This window comes from Trichoderma harzianum (genome assembly GCF_003025095.1).
Source record: "Trichoderma harzianum CBS 226.95 unplaced genomic scaffold M431scaffold_12, whole genome shotgun sequence".
In the NCBI taxonomy this organism is placed as follows: Eukaryota; Fungi; Ascomycota; class Sordariomycetes; order Hypocreales; family Hypocreaceae; genus Trichoderma; species Trichoderma harzianum.
This window is the reverse complement of record NW_020209260.1, coordinates 502788-520545: the sequence shown is the minus strand read 5'-3', so window position 1 is coordinate 520545 and position 17758 is coordinate 502788. Positions and strand designations below refer to the sequence as shown.

Genomic DNA, 17758 nt, shown 5'->3' with positions numbered 1-17758 from the left:
TTGGGGGCGCAGGATTGGATCTGCAATCCCAGCTTGATCAAAACAACGCAATCTGAGTCCCATGAACAGGCTTTCGGACGTGTAACGTAGCCCATCCGCGTCTTTCGCCTTCTCAAAAGTACCGGTATATAGGAACGATTGCTAAGCTTAAGAGATAACATCCCTAGCGTAATGTTATATGCATGACTAGTCTTTGCCCCATTACCCTTGTTCGCACGCAAATCCGTCTAGCCTTACGGCAATTCAGCTTTCACCTACCGAATTAGGAATGAATCTCGGGTATCTCAACGGTCCCGAGCTCTCCGTCTGTTGAAGGATTCAACCCCACGCAACGATATGCGAATACACAACTGGACTCAATTCATGTAGCCAAGGGTCGATATCTCCAGTTGAAGCATATCCTAAACTCATCATCTTGGCGAGCGTGTGTGACAAAGAGCCGACGCCTTTATGTCTCGGCGTAGGTCCGAAGTTCTATGAGAACTCTAGGGTTATACTCCATTTTCATCATCCATTTCCTCACTGGCACATGCGTTTGTCGTCGCAACGACTTGATCATGATGGATCGACTTCGCGAGAGCGCTCTATTCACCAAGGCAAAGTCATCCAAGCAAGAGTATGCTCAAATTGACGGCAATGACAGTGAAGAAGCTGTGTTATACCAAGCTACTTCGGCTGCACAGCCACGTTGGCGCCTGATTCCTCTCATCTCATCATTTTTACTCGGTGCATTGACCGTAGTACTAGCACTTGGTCTATGGCAAATTATCATCGCCAACAACCACAACAAAAGGACAAATCGACCTTTTCCCGAAATGCGCGAAGGCGCTGATGAAAAAACTGGTCTGCCGTTAAGTTGGTCTCACGGCGACTGTGGAAACTCTCCCGCCGACGCGCAAGCCCTCGGCTGCCGATACAGCATCGTGTTGCACTCTTGGCTCCCCCAGGATTGCCTTACGGACGATGACATGGAAGACGAAAAGCTCATGTATGACGGTCGCAACTGGCCGTATGAAATCAACGGCAGAAATCTCACCATGGATGAGCTTCACCTTGGTGACTATGATCACTTTACTACGACATTTGACTGGCATGTTGTCCACTGTATGTACGTGTGGAAAAGAATTCACAGAGCGGCGTTAGATGCGAGCCGAAAAATTGACTCGTATACGGCAAATTTCCACCATACAAATCACTGTGTTAAGATGATTGGTGGTGATCCGGGTGGCATGAAGGACTCTGGAACCAAGATTTTTGTCAAATATCCCATCTGTGCTTAATAACATACGCACTTCATATGACTTAGAAAGATAAAACCTGATAATACAAACCTGTATCATGTATGACTTTCACCCTAACTGGAAACTGAGTGTTGTATCGAACAAGCTGGATACATGCATGTCGACCTACCACTGCAGATCCCCCTCCTTGGTTAACTCGCCACCACAGGATTCAGACCAAGATCTTATATGCAGAGTCCGGCTAGGCTAACTCTGACCAATACATATGCCTCGCTTGGCCTAGTCATGAATCATGCATTCCTCCCTGGCACGTTGCATTCGGTAGGCTGATGGAGTGTGGTATCACTCAATCTCCACTCTTCTTGGATTGGAACTTGATAGATGCTCTCTGACCACACTTCTCCTCAGAGTTAGATATTTTTATGAAGTTTTGAGAGCACTGGTAATATGAGGTGATTAATGAGGGAAACAACAACATGTTTACATCCAAGGCACCAGAGGCTGAATACAAACGACTTACTGGAGGCGATGATTCAGATGTTGGAGATAACGTGCAATCGCAGACAAACAAACGGCTAAGTCTTCTAGAACAGTCATTCAGAAGATTCAGTGTCATACATGCCTCAATACTTCTCTTAGAAGTGATACTGTGTGCTCTCCTCATCTCAGGCTTTATAGTGTTAAATCAGACGAGGCGGGCAGTAGGGTCAAAAATCTCCCTCGATGGCTTATCACAGCTCGGATCATATAATACTTCTATGAAATTTCAGGATGGCTCCAAACATATGGCTGATTCGCATGATGCCGATAAATATTGGAGAGATCTTCTTGATAGCGGAGGCGTGATATCCTTGAATTCAGACTGGGCTCGGAAACAAGGATTGAGACCATCAGCGCAATCACCAACAGATCCTTCCCAGAGTATTTACCAAGTGGACGTATTTCATGCCCTTCACTGTTTAGTATGTTTTTATTTCTTACAGTTTCTCTTATGTACTCTGATCTAACTTGGTATCATAGAACGCAATACGCCAAAACCTCATGTCAAAGACACCTCCTCCGTGGGACGAGACGCATATGCTTCACTGCCTTGACTACGTTCGCTCCCAACTACTTTGCCATCCAGACTTGACACTTGTCACAACCAACGATTTGGAGGAATTCGTTCTCGACGAAGTACATACATGTCGCGACTATAGTGCGATGGCCGACTGGGTATATAGGCATCGGTGGGTTGAATTTCCGGAATGGCTAAAGACAAAAACTGCGAAGAACAATGGCCACGAGGCGACTCACAATCACACGATGGCTGGGCCCTCAGGCCACGATCACTCATAATTACGACTTGCAGCATAGATCTGATTTATTAGGGTCGTTTAAGTGGGCTAAGAATAATACATAACTGTCAACGTCCGCACAAAGCATCGCTCGTTGTCGCTTGCATGGCTAATGATCTTCCACATTAATTTGTGTAGGCATCTCTCAAGGGTACGGAATCAATCAAATCATATGTTAAATGGCGGCTAGCAATTCAACACTCCTCCGTAAACCTTTCTATCCGACAGTAATCGTACGAAGAATGTGCCTAGACATAGGCGGCCTGGGGTTTAAGCCCGAAACCCCGCAAGTCCGTATACTTGATTGAAATACCGCAAACACCGCGAAACACCGTGAAACACCGCATTGCCACTTAATGATGATGCACCCTGATAGATAAGTTGAACATCTTAATAAAAGAGAAGCATCAGTGATAGTCAGCGTGAAATGTGCTCAGTATCTAGTGTAAACCTTGTAGTGACATTGAGATTACTTTTTGAACAAGACATCAAACATTATACTTGATTACTTTGCCGCATAATTCCTAAACCGTGTAAATAACCCAAAATTTCCCTATGTAGCCGCATCCAATCATTGCCACGACGAACTATGACGCTCAGTAGCACAGCTTACTCCATCACGAGTAGAATCTCTTGCTTCTCTAAAAGTGAGAGATATGTGGCTATAAAAATTGTTAGTGGGATCAAGTTTTCTACTAATCTTCAAGCAGCCACCTACAAGTGCAAAGCCATCGACTTCCGACAAGTTTCATGCTTTTTCTCAAAATCTCAACTTTCTCTCGATCGCCCCTTGTCTGAGACTTGTGTGCTATTCTCAAGTGCATTGACGCTACCTTGTATAACAAATGGACAAGAAAGGGGCTGGCAACATCACAGAGCTGATCTGAATCGCCATGGATCAAAGTCAAAGCCATGTCTAATGTTGCTTGTGAAATGATCGCACTCTCGGAGGAGAGCTTTTGACCAGAGTCGCTTATACACATACCCTTGCTAAACGACGAGTAGTCGAGCGCGAGAATACCACTATTACCACATTAGTTGAATCTGCATAAGGATAAGGAGGTTGAGAATTGCCCTACGCGTAACAGACTGCTGATTGGCTGCAATATTCTAATCGCCTCATAGATGCCTCAATATTGGATACGTTGACGAGCGCAAATATTGTGCGTCGCAACTGGGCAGTCTCGTTAGACTCCTCAGAGACATGATGTAGAACCTGGCTGAGGAGATGTGCGGCTTGCGCAAATCGCGCAAAGAGCCCCAGGTGGTAGCTGTTGGCTGTTGCTAAAGTATAAATACGATCAGGATTGAGTACCTGTGGGACAACGTTAGAAGTTCCTCTATGAGATGACGTGGAAAAATGTTCACAGTTTACTCACTCCAGATTCCCACACTTCATCATCTACAGGCAAGTAACTCTCTAAGCCCGCATCTGTAGTGATCAGATGCCGTTTAGGATTACTCAAGTTGAGATATCTAGAAAAATCATCAATATCCTGCTGCTTTCCTTACAGAAATAGCAAAATTTCAGGAACCGGACAGGCGCCGCAACTCTTACATGTCAATGTCACATACCTATCAAGAACCAAGATCGCCCACCACATTCGGCGGCATTCTTCTTCTTCAATCCACTGACCCTGTGCAGCGCTTGATGAAAGAATAGATTTCTCAATACCCAGGGCCGTCGCGTACCGAGCACAGGATCCTACCGAGAGATACGCCGCCGGATATATGCCGTGTCCCAGCTCGTAGAGTGAGATGAGAATAGAAGCCTGGAGAACTAGAGTTGACAACACCCCTGAAGCCTCAATTTTAAACTGGAATAGCTTCACTGTCTCGTACAATGGCGTATTCCAGGTTTTGACCCGTGTGTAGCTTAGCTTCATAGACAGCACCAGCAGAAACAGCTCAGCTCTCTTATAGGTCAACCGATTGAGCAAGTTCGCGCAAAAGTGAGGCTTCGATATGATCGGCATCCACATGTGAACCGATTTAAAGAACTTTGCAGAGGTGGCCTGGATGTCCAGCACGCTGCCGACCAACTCGGTTATGTCATCCGTCACCTCCACATCGGCGTTTACCACTTTCAACCGCGCTTTGGAAAACACCTCGGGATCTAGAAAACTCTCGGCAATGAAGCTGGAAGTGGCAGAAGGAAACGATAGCTGGCGCACGTCGTGCTTCTTCTCAGCCAATACAACGGGAGGCGGGTCGACGATGGATTTTCCCACTGGCAGAATCGCCTTTATGCGATTCTTCAGCTTCTCTCTTTTCCGACGGCCTGGGTAGTTACATGGAGTATTCTTTCTAAAAGGTTGTTATTAAACACTGATTTACTGCATCTTCGCATCATCCGCCACTGCGGAGTTGAAGGACAGGCTCACTGGACGCAGAGGGTGCATTTCGGGTATATTTTATCGCAGCGGCGTTTCGATTGGCGACATGTCGCGCAAGACCACCGCAAAGCCAAAACCCCGAGAGTGCTGTGATTTGCCACGGCTCGAGGCCGTGGTGACGGGCTTTCGTTAGAAGTGGACATTGTGCATGTGCGAGGATGTAAGGTGAGCGGACTTATAACCGGCGGCGTGGGGACATGCGGGCTTATAAGACGAAGATTCACTGGAGCGGTGATTACTATTCAAACTAAGATTCCACAACGAACATCCGTCACGCCGTCGCTTTCTATTGGTACGAAGTGTTGACATGACTAGCTAGTGGACAATTACTAACATGAAAGGTTGAAGAATACATATTAAGTTGGTATAGTCAATCTTGTAGCAAGGCTATTAACACAATGTCGAATCTGCAGATACTCCCATCTTACAAATAAGTCAGCGGCACTAGTAGTGGCTGCTCATGTCGCTGATTTGTTGGCCAGCACCTGGTCTCTTCTTCATCTTAATCATAATCTCAGATGCCCTGGGAATCAAGCTGTTGTGGACCTTCCATTCCTTCTTGGGGTCTTCCAATTCGAAGTCGAAGAGCGTAATGAGCGTTGCGACTGTCTTGCTAACCTCCATCTTTCCAAGGTTCATGCCGATGCATTTTCGCGAGCCAGCGCCGAAAGACAAGTCCACATTGTTCAATTGCTGGATGCGGTTCTTGTATTCCTCCTCGGTCTCATTATCGGCTTGCAACCAGCGCTCGGGGCGGAACTCTTCAGCGTCCTCGCCCCAGACCTCCTTGTTTCTGTGGAGCACGTAGGCATTGAATCCAAGAGCAGTACCGGCCGGCACGACAGAGCCATCGGGAAGCGCCAAACCGCCAGAGGGAACGTAGCGCTCTTGGGCGAAGCAGTTGCCAGGCAGGTATCGGAAACACTCTCGAGAGACAGCCTCCAGGTACGGAAGCTGTCGGGACTCGGTATAGGGAACTGGCAGCTGTGAAAACTTGGCATTGACGATCTCGTCTCTCAGACGGCGGAAGACGGCAGGGTGCTTCAGCGAGAGGTAAAAGATGGAGCGCAAGCTCGCCGCGGTGGTGTCGGCGCCGGCGGCAACATTGACGAGCATGTAGGAGAGGATACGGTAGATATCGACAACTTCGGGGTTCTGCTGCTGGGCCTCGAGGTAGCGGTCCAAGAAGTCGGGCTTGGATTGATCGTGGCCGTCTTCGCCCTTCATGCGCGCCATCAGATGTCCAAGGCAAATTCCGGTGACGGTTCCAAACGATGGCGGGCCAAATCGCATAATCGGGTTCTTGTCGAGAAACTTGTCGAAAATAGGATTCATGCCGACCGTGACGAGATAGTCGTAGGCTCTGTCCGAGACGTTTAGGGTGCCGTCGAAATCATGTCCCTTCTCGAGATATCCGACCGCTTCACTCCATGTAGTCTTAGCGACAGCATCCATTCCAACTGGAAACATCAGCTTGATTCAAATAACATTGCATGAGCAGCATCTTACAGAACAGCATCCATTCAGCAAAGTCGAAAGTTTTTCCAAACGCCTCGTCGCCAGCGAATCGTTGATCAAGCGCTCGGCACAGGGTAGAGATGACAGAATCAACGTGCGGCTCCATTGGCGCGACACCAGGAGCAGACCAATACTTTGCAATTGGCTTCTTAATCCGAGCATGCTCTTCGGGGTTACACTCTGAGAAGATGTTGTAGTAGAGCTTGCCTTCAACCATTGCACCACTGACGCCATGCCAATCGGTCTGTGATATGACCACCAAACGTCAACCAATGTCCACTCTAGTAGAATGCAATCCTGAGACTCACCTTTCTCCAAACTCCCCCAAAGTCAAAGCATGTCTTAATCAATGAGGGATAGTCAACGTCGATGTAGTTGGGGCCCATGCGAACAACCGGACCGTACTTGTCGTGGAGTTTCTTGGTCAAGAGGTGCATATTTCCTCGATAGGCATAATACATTCGGTAGAAGTTGGTATAAGCTTAATGTGGCATTTCGTGTTATCGATGTGGCTCTCTTTCAGCTCAAGATACTCCCATTTTCACTTACATGCTAAGAATGGCCCGGGATACTTCTTCAATGGCGAGATTAGGTACGAAATAAAGCTCCAGAAGACATAAGTCGCGACTGGAAGGATCATGAAGATCACCGCTGGCTTAACCAACATGGCCGGGCCATTTTGCAAGAGCCCAGTACCTTGGGCTGAGTTAGGAACAGAGTTATTGTCCATGATGGCTAGCTTCCACAAGAACTTGGACTGTTCTCGTAGTACCAAGACAATCTACAACTTCAGTGTACGAGTAGTTATTCTGAAAAAACTTCCAAGAAGATAAAAGGGGAACCCCTCTTAGTAGTTCACATGCAAATAGCAAGAAGAATTGCTCTCAAACTTGTCTATAGGGGCCGAGACCCCTCAGGCATGTCGTATCATTAGGCGGAATTCTACGTCCAATGTGATCCACAAGTCGACGGATAGTCAACAGCAATGGATTAGCACCAATAAATGGCTCAGGGATGCCGTTATCCTTGACTCTACTCGAAATGACAAAATATCTGATTTGTTACACCTTTTTCTCATCAGGGGTGGGTCAACCTCAACCAAGTTTTCAACTCGTCTCCACAACGCACGTTTCACCCTTTGGCAACGGGGGAAGCACTTAAACCCCGTAGTCCGGACGAGTTCTTCACGTCGAAGATCTCAATAATGGAAAGATCCTGGAGATTTCCCTTTCCGACGACTTTATTCATGCAAACCTTATCGACTGCTTCTCTCTGGGGAAAGTGACAAGTTGAGGTCGTATTACGATTACGGAGCAAGCACTGTAAGAGCAAATAAGGAGACTGCTGTTGGTTCAAGCATCCTTGCTGGATGCAAGCGTACTGTAGTGCTTCTCCGCAGCCAGGGGATGATCAACCTATGCAGCAGGAACTGAAAGGAGATGGTGACTCATCGATTCCCAGTTTCTGGCGTTACATTTACCCGTCCAAAGGGGGGAAAGAACACAACCAACAGCAAACTTGCGTGCTTTGATTGGGGAGTTTTGGGTATGGACATCGCCCCGGCTTTATCTCTCCACGCGTGTCCCGTTTTCCGTGCTTTCAGCGTGGAGATCAGTCCGGTGCCTTCTGTCCGTCACTCGGCCGAGTCCCCTCTCCGCGGGCTTTCCCGTTGCGGGTTCCCGAAGATGTCTATCCGCCTCTTTGCCCACTATTTGGCCAAAGCCTATTTATAGGGCTATACACTACTCCGTGTACAATAATGCCATCCGGATAGAACTCGGGAGTCGGCTATCGCTAAATAGTGGCCTGGTATATACTGGAGAAATTCCCTCCTCGTATATCTCGTACCATGCCGTGAAAAGGCCAAATAATCTTGCAAATTACAAGTCGGCATCTCCTAGTGGCCCCCACGAGCCCCTAACCACCGCAGCCATTCCCCTCCCCGCGGATATCGAGACTATATTCAGCCTAGGTCTTGGCAGGGTTTGGAAAGGTTTTGGCAGCTGTAGCGTACAGTGTATCCCCCGTAGGCGATTTCAACCTAACATGATAACTAAACGAAGTTGATTTTCGCTTACGTTGCAACCTGGAAGTCTTAGCATGCTCGTGGTTCCTCGCTTGACCCCGACCCTGGTCCAAGTGAGATATTTGCCGGGGTCTAACGGCTCGGTTTCCTGTTTGCCGCGGTCATCTATACTAAACTGGGCAATGAACACTGACTTGGTGCAGAGATCACAGACAAACCCCTGATCACATTGCTACCCCAGCACATGTAGTGAGGAAACCCATGTTCAGCCAGAAGACAGCAAAAAAGGAATTATGAAGAGTAAAATTTTTATGAAATTTTTTCAACTACCGCTCCCTTCTTGCCACTAAGCAACTGCAGGTACTGGTAATATTTCCCAGAACAGGTATCTTTGCTGATCTTTCCTCTTTATATTACCCGTATCCATCCGAAATGCTGTCCGTGATTCTGGTAACGGGCGTGACCCCAGGTCCAACCGACAACTCGGTGCCAGGGTGAGTCTTACTCCAGAGATTCAAAAACATACTCCCCTTTCCCTGTTAGAATGTTCTGCAACACACGAGCCATCTTCCTGCATCAACTTGGTTGGAACGGGCTGTAAGCCACCAACAGCAGCCATGGCGAACCAATATCAGACGGGACTGGGCGGAGATGCGCCCAAGATGTTGGCTGTGCTGTGGTCTCTTACCGCGCTGGCGCTGGTCTTTGTCATTCTTCGTTTGTATACCCGTGTGAGAGTAATTCGCGCGTATGGATTGGACGACTACTTCTATAATGCCTCGTTTGTATGTGCATTGACTTTCGGCAGCGGAAATGTGATTGGTTGTATGTGTTGCCCTGGAACTAACAAATTAACAGGTTACCCTTTTAACCTACGACATTATGATGACGATTGCGTCGATGTATGGATTCGGCCGAAATATCGACGATGTTATCGCCCTGAAAGGCCCCGTCGTGGGAATGGAATCTGTCACGAGGGCAATTCTCTACTCTGCCATCGGCCAGACCATCCTCGTCTTCGGAACGATCCTTTGCAAGACTTCCATGGCTCTCTTCTTAGTACGACTCGTTCCAGACAAGCGCAATCAAATCATCATATGGATTCCCAACTTCTTTCTCGCCACCGGCATCGTAGCCTCGCTTTTCGTCTTCTGGTTTGCGTGCCACCCCACGGCCTTCTTGTGGGATCGTCGAATCCCTGACGGAAAATGCCCCATCGACCCAGGCCCGATCTCAACTTACGCAGGCGCCTGGTCTGTCATCACGGACTTTTGGTATGCAGCTTTCCCCTGGTATCTTCTCTGGAACATTCAAATGCCGAAACGTGAGAAGCGAATTATTGCTGCTTCTTTAAGCCTGGGTGTTGTTGCCGGGGCTTGCGGCATTGAGAGAGCCATACAATTGAAGTTCTTGGGCAGCCCGAATTATCTTAAAGACGTTGTTGGCATCATTATATGGCATGCTGCGGAATTTTGTACCACCATGGTTTGTATCGGCATTCCTGTCTGTCGACCGCTTTACCGAGGGTGGTTGGAGGGTTTGTCCAGCGCAAAGGGAAGTAGTGGTACTGGAGGTGGCAGCGGATGGATTAGAAATAGGGACCAGTCAGGGGATAACATGTTTTCGTTGCAGACCATCGGTGGATCTGGGCCTCGAGGCAAATCGGTAAATGCAACGATAGATGATACCATGGCTGCCAGGCACAGCACTACCAGGGCGCGGGTCACCTCGGACAACACCAGTGAAGAGTCGATCCTTGACTCTGAGGCAAAAGATCATGCGAGGAGCAATGGGAAAGATTTGGGGATCAGGGTCAAGACAGAGTACAAGGTGGATTACGACAGGAATTAAGAACTTGGTCGAAAACTATCTGTAGCCAGGGACCGGAAGTGATGATTGACTAGAATTAAGCAGGACTTCAGTAAATAAAATAATAATTATCCATTATAATAGATTACTTTATTGAGTAATAATGCGCCCCTGCACATATAGTTGACTCTAGTCTTCTATTCACGATGTATCATGTGGTATTTCTACGTGAACTAGATGTCCGTAGCCGCTGGTCTTTAACTTGTTCAAATAGTAATCAGAGAGGATCAAATTGGTACCGGAAAATTACTTGCATCACTAGGAGAAAATTAAACTAGCGTTGGAATATGTGCGAAGAAGCCGATGAGTTTATTTTATGGAGTTCATGATGACATTTACTTAGCCATGTACGCAAGCAAAGTAGATAGCATGCGAATGATTGCATTCTCACTGTGTATCTTCAGTCTTTCCATACATCTTAATTGAAGCTTCATGAAGATGATGTCCCATATCCTTTTCCACAGGACCGACCTGCTGGATTCCCATCTCAAAGAGAGTCTTCATTCGCTTCGTAGTCTCAGGCCAAGTGCAAGCTCGAACAAAGTCTTGCATCGACGAAAGAAGATCCGTCAGTCGAGGCAGCCCAGCACGATCATTCACAGCCCTCTTAGTTTCCAGCAGAGGCTTGCGATCAAACCCAGCTATCCGGCGTGCGAAATTGTCCACAAAGGCAGACAACTCCGAGTCCTTGATGGCACGGTTGATGTACCCGTACTGAGCAGCAGTCGTAGCGTCGAAATCCTCACCCCCGAGGAGAATCTCCAAGGCTCGCGAGCGGTTTACCAAGCGAGGCAGCCACTCGATTCCTCCACCACCACAATGAACGCCAGCGGCGGCCTCGGGCTGCGCAAAGATTGCTTTTTCGATGCTGCCAAAGCGCATGTCGCACGCCAGTACGAATTCGCTGCCGTGGCCACGAGTGCGTCCGCGAACCTCGGCAATGCTAACTACGGGAAGACGTGCAAGACGAAGTACAAAGTTGGCCCAGTCAAAGATGGGAGCAGTCTCTTCATCTTCAGGCTTGTCTTCACCAGCCGTCAAGTCCCAGTGAGCGATGAAATAATCTTCCACCGAGCTATCAAAGACGATGACCTTGACAGCTCGGTCGTTTTCCAGGAGCTCGACGAGCGTACGCAAGGCAGCATAGGTTCGCGGTGTAAAGAGGTTCAATGGCGGAGCATTGAACGTGGCTCTCCAGTAGGCCGAGCTGACTTTGGTGAGTTTCAAGACGTCGTCAAACGACCACGGCTCTGCGACGTATGGCATAGTGTCGGTAATGAAGAGTATTAGAGAGGTTTCTTATATGAAAATAGATCTTTTGGATTGAGGATCTTCTTATTCAACTGATTGATGCTGTGTTGTCTATGTTTCGAAGCAACATGACTTCATATCCTTTTATAATTTTTCCAATCCCAATGACAACCTTAAACATACTTACAAAAGTTAAAAATAATATTCTTACACATGCTATTTGATAGCAAGTTTTGAGATGTTTGGAATTATGTTGCTTGTCGGTAACTCCCGGAGTGAAGTCAATAGAGCTGCGGTGTGTCGGCCTTGACTGCGGGGAATTTGCGGTCTTTCGGTGTTATAGACGGCATTTGAGTTACCTCAGCTTACCAAACTCAAGATTGGTCTATTAGAAACTCTTCTATCACACTATTTCCCATCGATCCAGCCATTCCCGTCATTCTTATTCATTCCCAATGATGAATAAGTGTTGCTTTCAGTAGAATTAATTTATCCCAAGCAAACAAAGACGCACAAGCTGAAGCTACCTTACGCGTAAAGGAGAGTGCATCAACCACGTACTCGTCGTATACTAAGTACAAACAGCCAAGAGTATAACGCTGTCTCCTACACAATTACAATGCAGCGAACAGAACAATGAGCGCCCCGACAAACCCCAGACCCTGTTTGATCCTGTCGATTGCGGCCAGCAGTGGCCGACTATTGTCTTGGGATAATTTGTTTGTCATGTTGTCACCGTCTTTATCGCTCCATAACCACATAGCCAAATAATACAATCCCTGCACGGGTGCTCTCTGCTGTTAGCCTACATGTAGTTGTATTTTACTTTGGCCATTAAAGGAGCTACAAGCTATTGAGGCTATTGCAAATAAACAAAGATTGCAGATAATGTCGCTGTTAACTATAATGACTGGTTCTTGTTTGACTGAGTCAGACCAACACTCACTTTGGTGTCAGGAATGTGCCTTAATAAGCCGGCATTGTGCCGCACAACGGCAGCAAAACATGTAGCTGTGAGTCACCAATTGCTGCGATGTTTGCTCGGCCGCCGTTTTAAACGCCCCTCGCGCGCCCGTCACCTTCGTTTGTTCAAGATTCTCTCCCAAGCATTAATAATGGCTACCAACAGCGCACGAGAAAATCCAAGTAAGTCCTGCCAAAAGGGCCTCATTAAAGCCCCAAGAGTGAAGGTCTGGCTAACAAGATATTCTTCGCGGGGCAGTCGCCGCAACCGACCCGCAGCCGGAAGCCATATCGGCTCCGGTGGCTGACGGCATCGAGGCCGGCGTTCAGCCCAATTCTTCTGGCCAAGACTCGAGCACAGCACCCGCCCCAACCAAAGTAAAGACCGAGAAAGAGCTTGAACGAGAGCGCAAAAAGGCAGAAAAGCTAGCCGCTTACGAACAGAAGAAGGCTGCCAAAGCTGCGGCGGCCACCACAGCTGCGAAAAAGACCAAGGATAAGGAGAAGGAGAAAAAGGCCGCGGCCGAAGTCCTGCCTCCGTTCGTTGAGGATACACCAGAGGGAGAGAAGAAGCGGCTTAAGCCCTTTGATGACCCTCACTATTCTTCGTATCATCCTGTTGCTGTTGAGTCGGCTTGGTATGCTTGGTGGGAGAAGGAGGGGTACTTTAAACCCCAGTTCACACCAGAAGGCGATGTCAAGCCCGAGGGCAAGTTTGTCATCGTTGTTCCTCCTCCCAACGTCACGGGAGCTTTACAGTAAGTATTCCTGTTTATATATCTCCAACACTCAGCATCAAGAGTCATTGACAAGGGAACAGCATGGGCCACGCCTTGGGCAACTCGCTGCAAGATCTGATGATCCGCTACAACCGACAAAAGGGAAAGACAACACTGTGGCTACCCGGTTGTGACCACGCTGGTAAGATTTCTCCTTATATACCTCGGTTAATTGACATTATCTGATGGCTTTCAAGGCATTGCGACACAGAGCGTTGTAGAAAAGACTCTCTGGAAGAGGAAACAACAGACCAGGCATGATCTAGGCAGAACACAATTCGTGGAGCTCGTCCAGGATTGGAAGGAAGAGTATCACCAAAAGATCAACAATGCGTTCAGAAAAATGGGAAGCAGTCTTGATTGGAGCAGAGAGGCGTTTACAATGGTGCATACTCCAAGATCACGCGGTGGTTACAACACTCAAGCTAATCTCTCAATAGGACGAGCACTTTTCATCCGCTGTCGCGGATGTTTTCATCAGATTCCACGAAGAAGGCATCATCTATAGAGCCAACCGTCTGGTCAACTGGGATTCCACCTTGACGACCGCTCTCAGCAATATTGAGGTTGACAATGAAGAATTATCAGGACGAACGCTTCTTGACGTACCAGGATACGACAAAAAGGTCGAGTTTGGAATCATTGTTCACTTTAAATATCCGATCGAGAATTCGGAGGAGACTATTGAAGTTGCGACAACACGTCCCGAGACCATGCTAGGCGACAGTGGCATCGCTGTACACCCCGACGATCCTCGCTACACACATCTCGTGGGCAAATTTGCTATTCATCCCTTCATCAAGGGCCGCAGGCTTCCAATCGTGGCCGATACATATGTCGACCGCGAGTTCGGTACCGGTGCCGTCAAATTGACCCCAGCACACGATGTCAACGATTTCAAGCTGGGCATGACGCATAAGCTCGAGTTTATCAACATCTTGACGGACAACGGATTAATCAACGAGAACGGTGGCCCGTACCAAGGCCAGAAACGGTTCGACGTTCGGTATTCCATCCAGGAAGATCTGAAGAAACTTGGACTCTACGTGGATAAGAAGGATAACCCCATGACTGTACCTCGTTCGGAGAGAACCAAGGATGTCGTCGAACCTATGATGAAGCCACAGTGGTGGGTGAAGATGGATGACCTCGCAGAACCAGCAGTAAGCCTCACATCCTTTGGACTTCTCTTTGCGCTTTGACTTATTTACTCATACTTGTCCCATAGATTAAAGCTGTCCAAACAGGCCAAATCAAGATCAAGCCCGAGTCGGCGGAAAAGAACTACCTTCAATGGATGGCGAATATTAACGACTGGTGTATCTCAAGACAGCTGTGGTGGGGACACCAGTGCCCCGTGTACCGTGTTCGGTTTGAAGGAGAGGATGATCAGGATACCGACGACAGGTGGTTCGCGGGACGAACTCAAGAAGAAGGTATTGCCCTCGTATTCCAACTGTTACTCTAGGCGCTGGTTGCTAATCAGAACACAGCCTTCGCCAAGGCGCAGAAGGCCTGGCCGGACAAGAAATTTGAACTGGTTAGTTGATATCCTTGATCCTTCCTTGGTCTACACAAGTCATTGTTGCCAGGGATAGCATTTACCAGTGAACTTTTAATCTTTGGCCAGAGGCCAGCATCTCGGAGGCTAACGAATGAGACAATAGATTCGGGACGAGGATGTTCTTGATACATGGTTCAGCTCTGGTCTCTGGCCTTTCGCGACTCTCGGCTGGCCCAGGGAAACTCCTGATATGTCCCGCCTGTTCCCTACAAGTGTCCTAGAGACCGGGTGGGATATCATGTAAGTTCACCTTTATGTGTGAATATCCCATCTCATTTTTGAATCACATGCTGACTTGGAGCTTTGCAGTCCTTTCTGGGTCGCTCGTATGATCTTCCTCGGTATAAAGCTCACTGTAAGCAGGAAGCTGCCTCCTCTTTGTGACGAGCATTATTGACTATATGCATAGGGCACGGTACCATTCTCTGAGGTATTCTGTCATTCCTTGAGTAAGTGTACAGCCTCTCTCGACGTAACTCGTGCTAGGCTGACCTTTGTACAGTCCGTGACTCCGAAGGTCGAAAAATGAGCAAATCGCTCGGCAACGTTATTGATCCTTTGGACGTCATTCGCGGCATCGAGCTCCAAGCTCTGCATGACAAGCTACTTACTGGCAATCTTGCTGCCTCCGAAGTCAAGAAGGCTACCGCATACCAGAAAACTTCATTCCCGCAAGGCATTCCTGAATGCGGAGCAGACGCTCTTCGCTTCGCTCTCATCGCCTACAGTACGGGCGGTGGCGACATCAATCTCGATGTCAAGGTCATCCACCTTTACAGGCGCTTCTGCAACAAGATCTGGAACGCCTGCAAGTATGTCCTCGGCAAGCTGGATGCTGTCAAAGACTTTGTTCCTGCGAAGCAGTTGGCTCTTAATGGAAATGAGTCACTAGCAGAGCTCTGGATTCTTGGGAAGATGAATCATGCTACCAAAGCAATTAATGAGGCTGTTGAGCAGAGAGATTTTATGAGGAGTGCCAACCTTGTATACTCTTACTGGTATTTCCAGCTGTACGTGGCCCCCTGCGCAGACTAACTCGGGCTTGACTAATTGTTTACTATCTAGATGCGATGTTTTCATTGAGAACTCCAAGGCTTTGATCCAGGAGGGATCTGAAGCTCAGATAAATTCCGCGCTTCAGACACTCTACTCCGTTCTTGAAGTTGCTCTCGTCCTCTCTCATCCCTTCCTTCCTTTTATCACAGAAGAATTGTGGCAGAGATTGCCCAGAAGACCGGATGATGCAACACAGAGTATTATGATAGCGAAGTATCCCGAATGGGACCAGCAATTTGAGAATCCCAAAGCTGAGGCTGCCTACGACATTGTTTTGGGCTGCTCAAAGGGTATTCGGTCCCTCGTAGCCGAGTACTCACCCAAAGACGAAGCGAAGATCTTCATCCATGCCTACGACGCAGCGTCACACAAGACCGTATCCGAAGAGAAGTCGTCCATCCGCTCTCTCAGCGGCAAGGGTGCCATGGAAATCGAGATCCTCTCGCCAGATCATGCTCGCCCTACCGGCTGCGTTGCCTTCCCCGTGTCCAGCGCCGTTTCCGTCTTCATCTACGTCAAGGATCGTGTCGACTTGGACGAGGAGATTGCGAAAGCGGCAAAGAAGCTGGAAAAGGCCCGTGCCGCTGTCCAGAAGCAAACCAAGCTCCTTCAAGATCCAGTATACATCGAAAAGGTTGCTGTCGCAACGCAGAATGCCGACAAGAAGAAGTTGGCTGATCTAGAGAGCGAAGCAAATGGCTTTGAAACAACTATTGAGCAGTTCAAGCAGCTAAAACTCGAGTAATTGAGGGACTAATCCCTTAGATCATTAAGAAAGTAGAGCGATAAACCTCAAATCTCTATTAGATTCTTGACATGTAGTTTTCTTGTGACACGGAAGGCTTGTGTTGGTCGCAAGGGGCCGAAATTTGAGTCTGACCGCCCTTTCTTTGCATCACAGATGGGGGCAGCATCGCTTATTCAGTTTAGTTATTTATAGTATATCGGGGGGGACTCTCAAAGACTTCAATTTGTATTGCTCATGTTCCTCAAGTGATTCAATTTACGACAATGCTAGCTTTCAATTGAAATCTGGGATGACCGTTGCCTGGACCTTGAACTTGACCTTGTTCTGTTCTACGTGTGTGCAAATCTAGCCCATGAATGGCTGACGGGGGATGACTGTAGCTATTCCTCCCTCGAACCCCATAATCTCCTCTGATTTGAGGCTCTCTCCCCTTGAAGAATTGAATGATAGGCTCGTCCATCGCTCGGTGTCCTAGATGGAGAGGGTCCACTTTGTTCATAATGCGGTACGACACCATCCCGTTGAAGGCGTTTAAAGTTTTGGTGTAGAGATGAATGCAAAGATTTCTGGATTATCTACATAGGTAGTTTAAAGCAGCAGAATCAGAGGTATCTCGATAAATTTATGTCAACATGTTGACGGAAACGACCTGTTTAGTTGGGACAGACAGTCCGATTTCGAAAGCCACGGAATCTTCTTGATACGGTTATTCCACTACGAGTGTACCGTCATCTGGGCACCTTCATGAATTGGTGTGACGGAGCAAGATAAGTGAAGAGCGGCTTCGGCGTCTCTTGTCGCCTCCGCTTCGGAAGCCGACATAAACAGATACGCGGCTAGGCCTACGTGCATAAAGTAGGACTAATAAGCGCCTGAGTATCACACCAAATCTTGTTCTACACGGAGCCATTAGGATCAGCGATACGTATGATCTATCCAAGAAACAGAAAGCTCAAGCCATCTTTGCGGATCAATTCACACCAATTCAAGCTTTATTCTTTGTTATAAGT

At 47.9% G+C, this 17758-nt stretch overlaps 7 protein-coding genes across 7 annotated transcripts; 4 read left to right on the top strand and 3 right to left on the bottom strand.

Annotated features, from left to right (window-relative positions):
- Positions 1-560: 560 nt before the first annotated feature.
- On the top strand, positions 561-1280 carry M431DRAFT_498444 (hypothetical protein; the record flags this gene model as incomplete). Its single annotated transcript, XM_024917692.1, has 1 exon — positions 561-1280. One exon carries the CDS (start codon positions 561-563, stop codon positions 1278-1280), a length of 720 nt encoding a protein of 239 aa, XP_024770864.1.
- Positions 1281-1717: 437 nt separating this feature from the next.
- M431DRAFT_8430 (hypothetical protein) lies at positions 1718-2579 on the top strand (the record flags this gene model as incomplete). The annotated part of the gene is made up of 2 exons (XM_024923417.1): positions 1718-2203; positions 2262-2579. 2 exons carry the CDS (start codon positions 1718-1720, stop codon positions 2577-2579), a joined length of 804 nt encoding a protein of 267 aa, XP_024770863.1.
- A 511-nt stretch (positions 2580-3090) lies between these two features.
- Positions 3091-5117, bottom strand: M431DRAFT_122673 (hypothetical protein; the record flags this gene model as incomplete). Its single annotated transcript, XM_024912165.1, has 7 exons — positions 3091-3240; positions 3297-3601; positions 3658-3893; positions 3958-4054; positions 4154-4761; positions 4810-4885; positions 4963-5117. 7 exons carry the CDS (start codon positions 5115-5117, stop codon positions 3188-3190), a joined length of 1530 nt encoding a protein of 509 aa, XP_024770862.1. The 3' UTR covers positions 3091-3187.
- Positions 5118-5250: 133 nt separating this feature from the next.
- On the bottom strand, positions 5251-7222 carry M431DRAFT_19263 (hypothetical protein; the record flags this gene model as incomplete). Its single annotated transcript, XM_024913220.1, has 4 exons — positions 5251-6434; positions 6484-6736; positions 6801-6973; positions 7042-7222. The coding sequence occupies 4 exons, from the start codon at positions 7220-7222 to the stop codon at positions 5419-5421; spliced, it is 1623 nt and encodes a 540-aa protein (XP_024770861.1). The 3' UTR covers positions 5251-5418.
- Positions 7223-8934: 1712 nt separating this feature from the next.
- Positions 8935-10430, top strand: M431DRAFT_523087 (hypothetical protein). The gene is made up of 2 exons (XM_024920526.1): positions 8935-9303; positions 9377-10430. The coding sequence occupies exons 1-2, from the start codon at positions 9136-9138 to the stop codon at positions 10367-10369; spliced, it is 1161 nt and encodes a 386-aa protein (XP_024770860.1). The 5' UTR covers positions 8935-9135; the 3' UTR covers positions 10370-10430.
- A 344-nt stretch (positions 10431-10774) lies between these two features.
- On the bottom strand, positions 10775-11653 carry M431DRAFT_485053 (hypothetical protein; the record flags this gene model as incomplete). The annotated part of the gene is made up of 1 exon (XM_024916248.1): positions 10775-11653. The coding sequence occupies one exon, from the start codon at positions 11651-11653 to the stop codon at positions 10775-10777; it is 879 nt and encodes a 292-aa protein (XP_024770859.1).
- Positions 11654-12689: 1036 nt separating this feature from the next.
- Positions 12690-17049, top strand: M431DRAFT_122661 (hypothetical protein). Its single transcript, XM_024912164.1, has 12 exons — positions 12690-12784; positions 12861-13359; positions 13422-13522; positions 13578-13765; positions 13821-14543; positions 14609-14816; positions 14874-14920; positions 15048-15184; positions 15254-15299; positions 15354-15393; positions 15447-15954; positions 16010-17049. Exons 1-12 carry the CDS (start codon positions 12754-12756, stop codon positions 16743-16745), a joined length of 3264 nt encoding a protein of 1087 aa, XP_024770858.1. The 5' UTR covers positions 12690-12753; the 3' UTR covers positions 16746-17049.
- The last annotated feature ends 709 nt before the right edge of the window (positions 17050-17758 follow it).

Coding starts and splice junctions, on each gene's coding strand:
- M431DRAFT_523087 (XM_024920526.1), top strand. CDS start 9,136: ATGGCGAACCAATATCAGACGGGACTGGGCGGAGATGCGCCCAAGATG. Junction 9,304..9,376: donor ACTTCTATAATGCCTCGTTT/GTATGTGCATTG, acceptor ACAAATTAACAG/GTTACCCTTTTAACCTACGA.
- M431DRAFT_122661 (XM_024912164.1), top strand. CDS start 12,754: ATGGCTACCAACAGCGCACGAGAAAATCCAA. Junction 13,360..13,421: donor AACGTCACGGGAGCTTTACA/GTAAGTATTCCT, acceptor ACAAGGGAACAG/CATGGGCCACGCCTTGGGCA. Junction 13,523..13,577: donor ACCCGGTTGTGACCACGCTG/GTAAGATTTCTC, acceptor ATGGCTTTCAAG/GCATTGCGACACAGAGCGTT.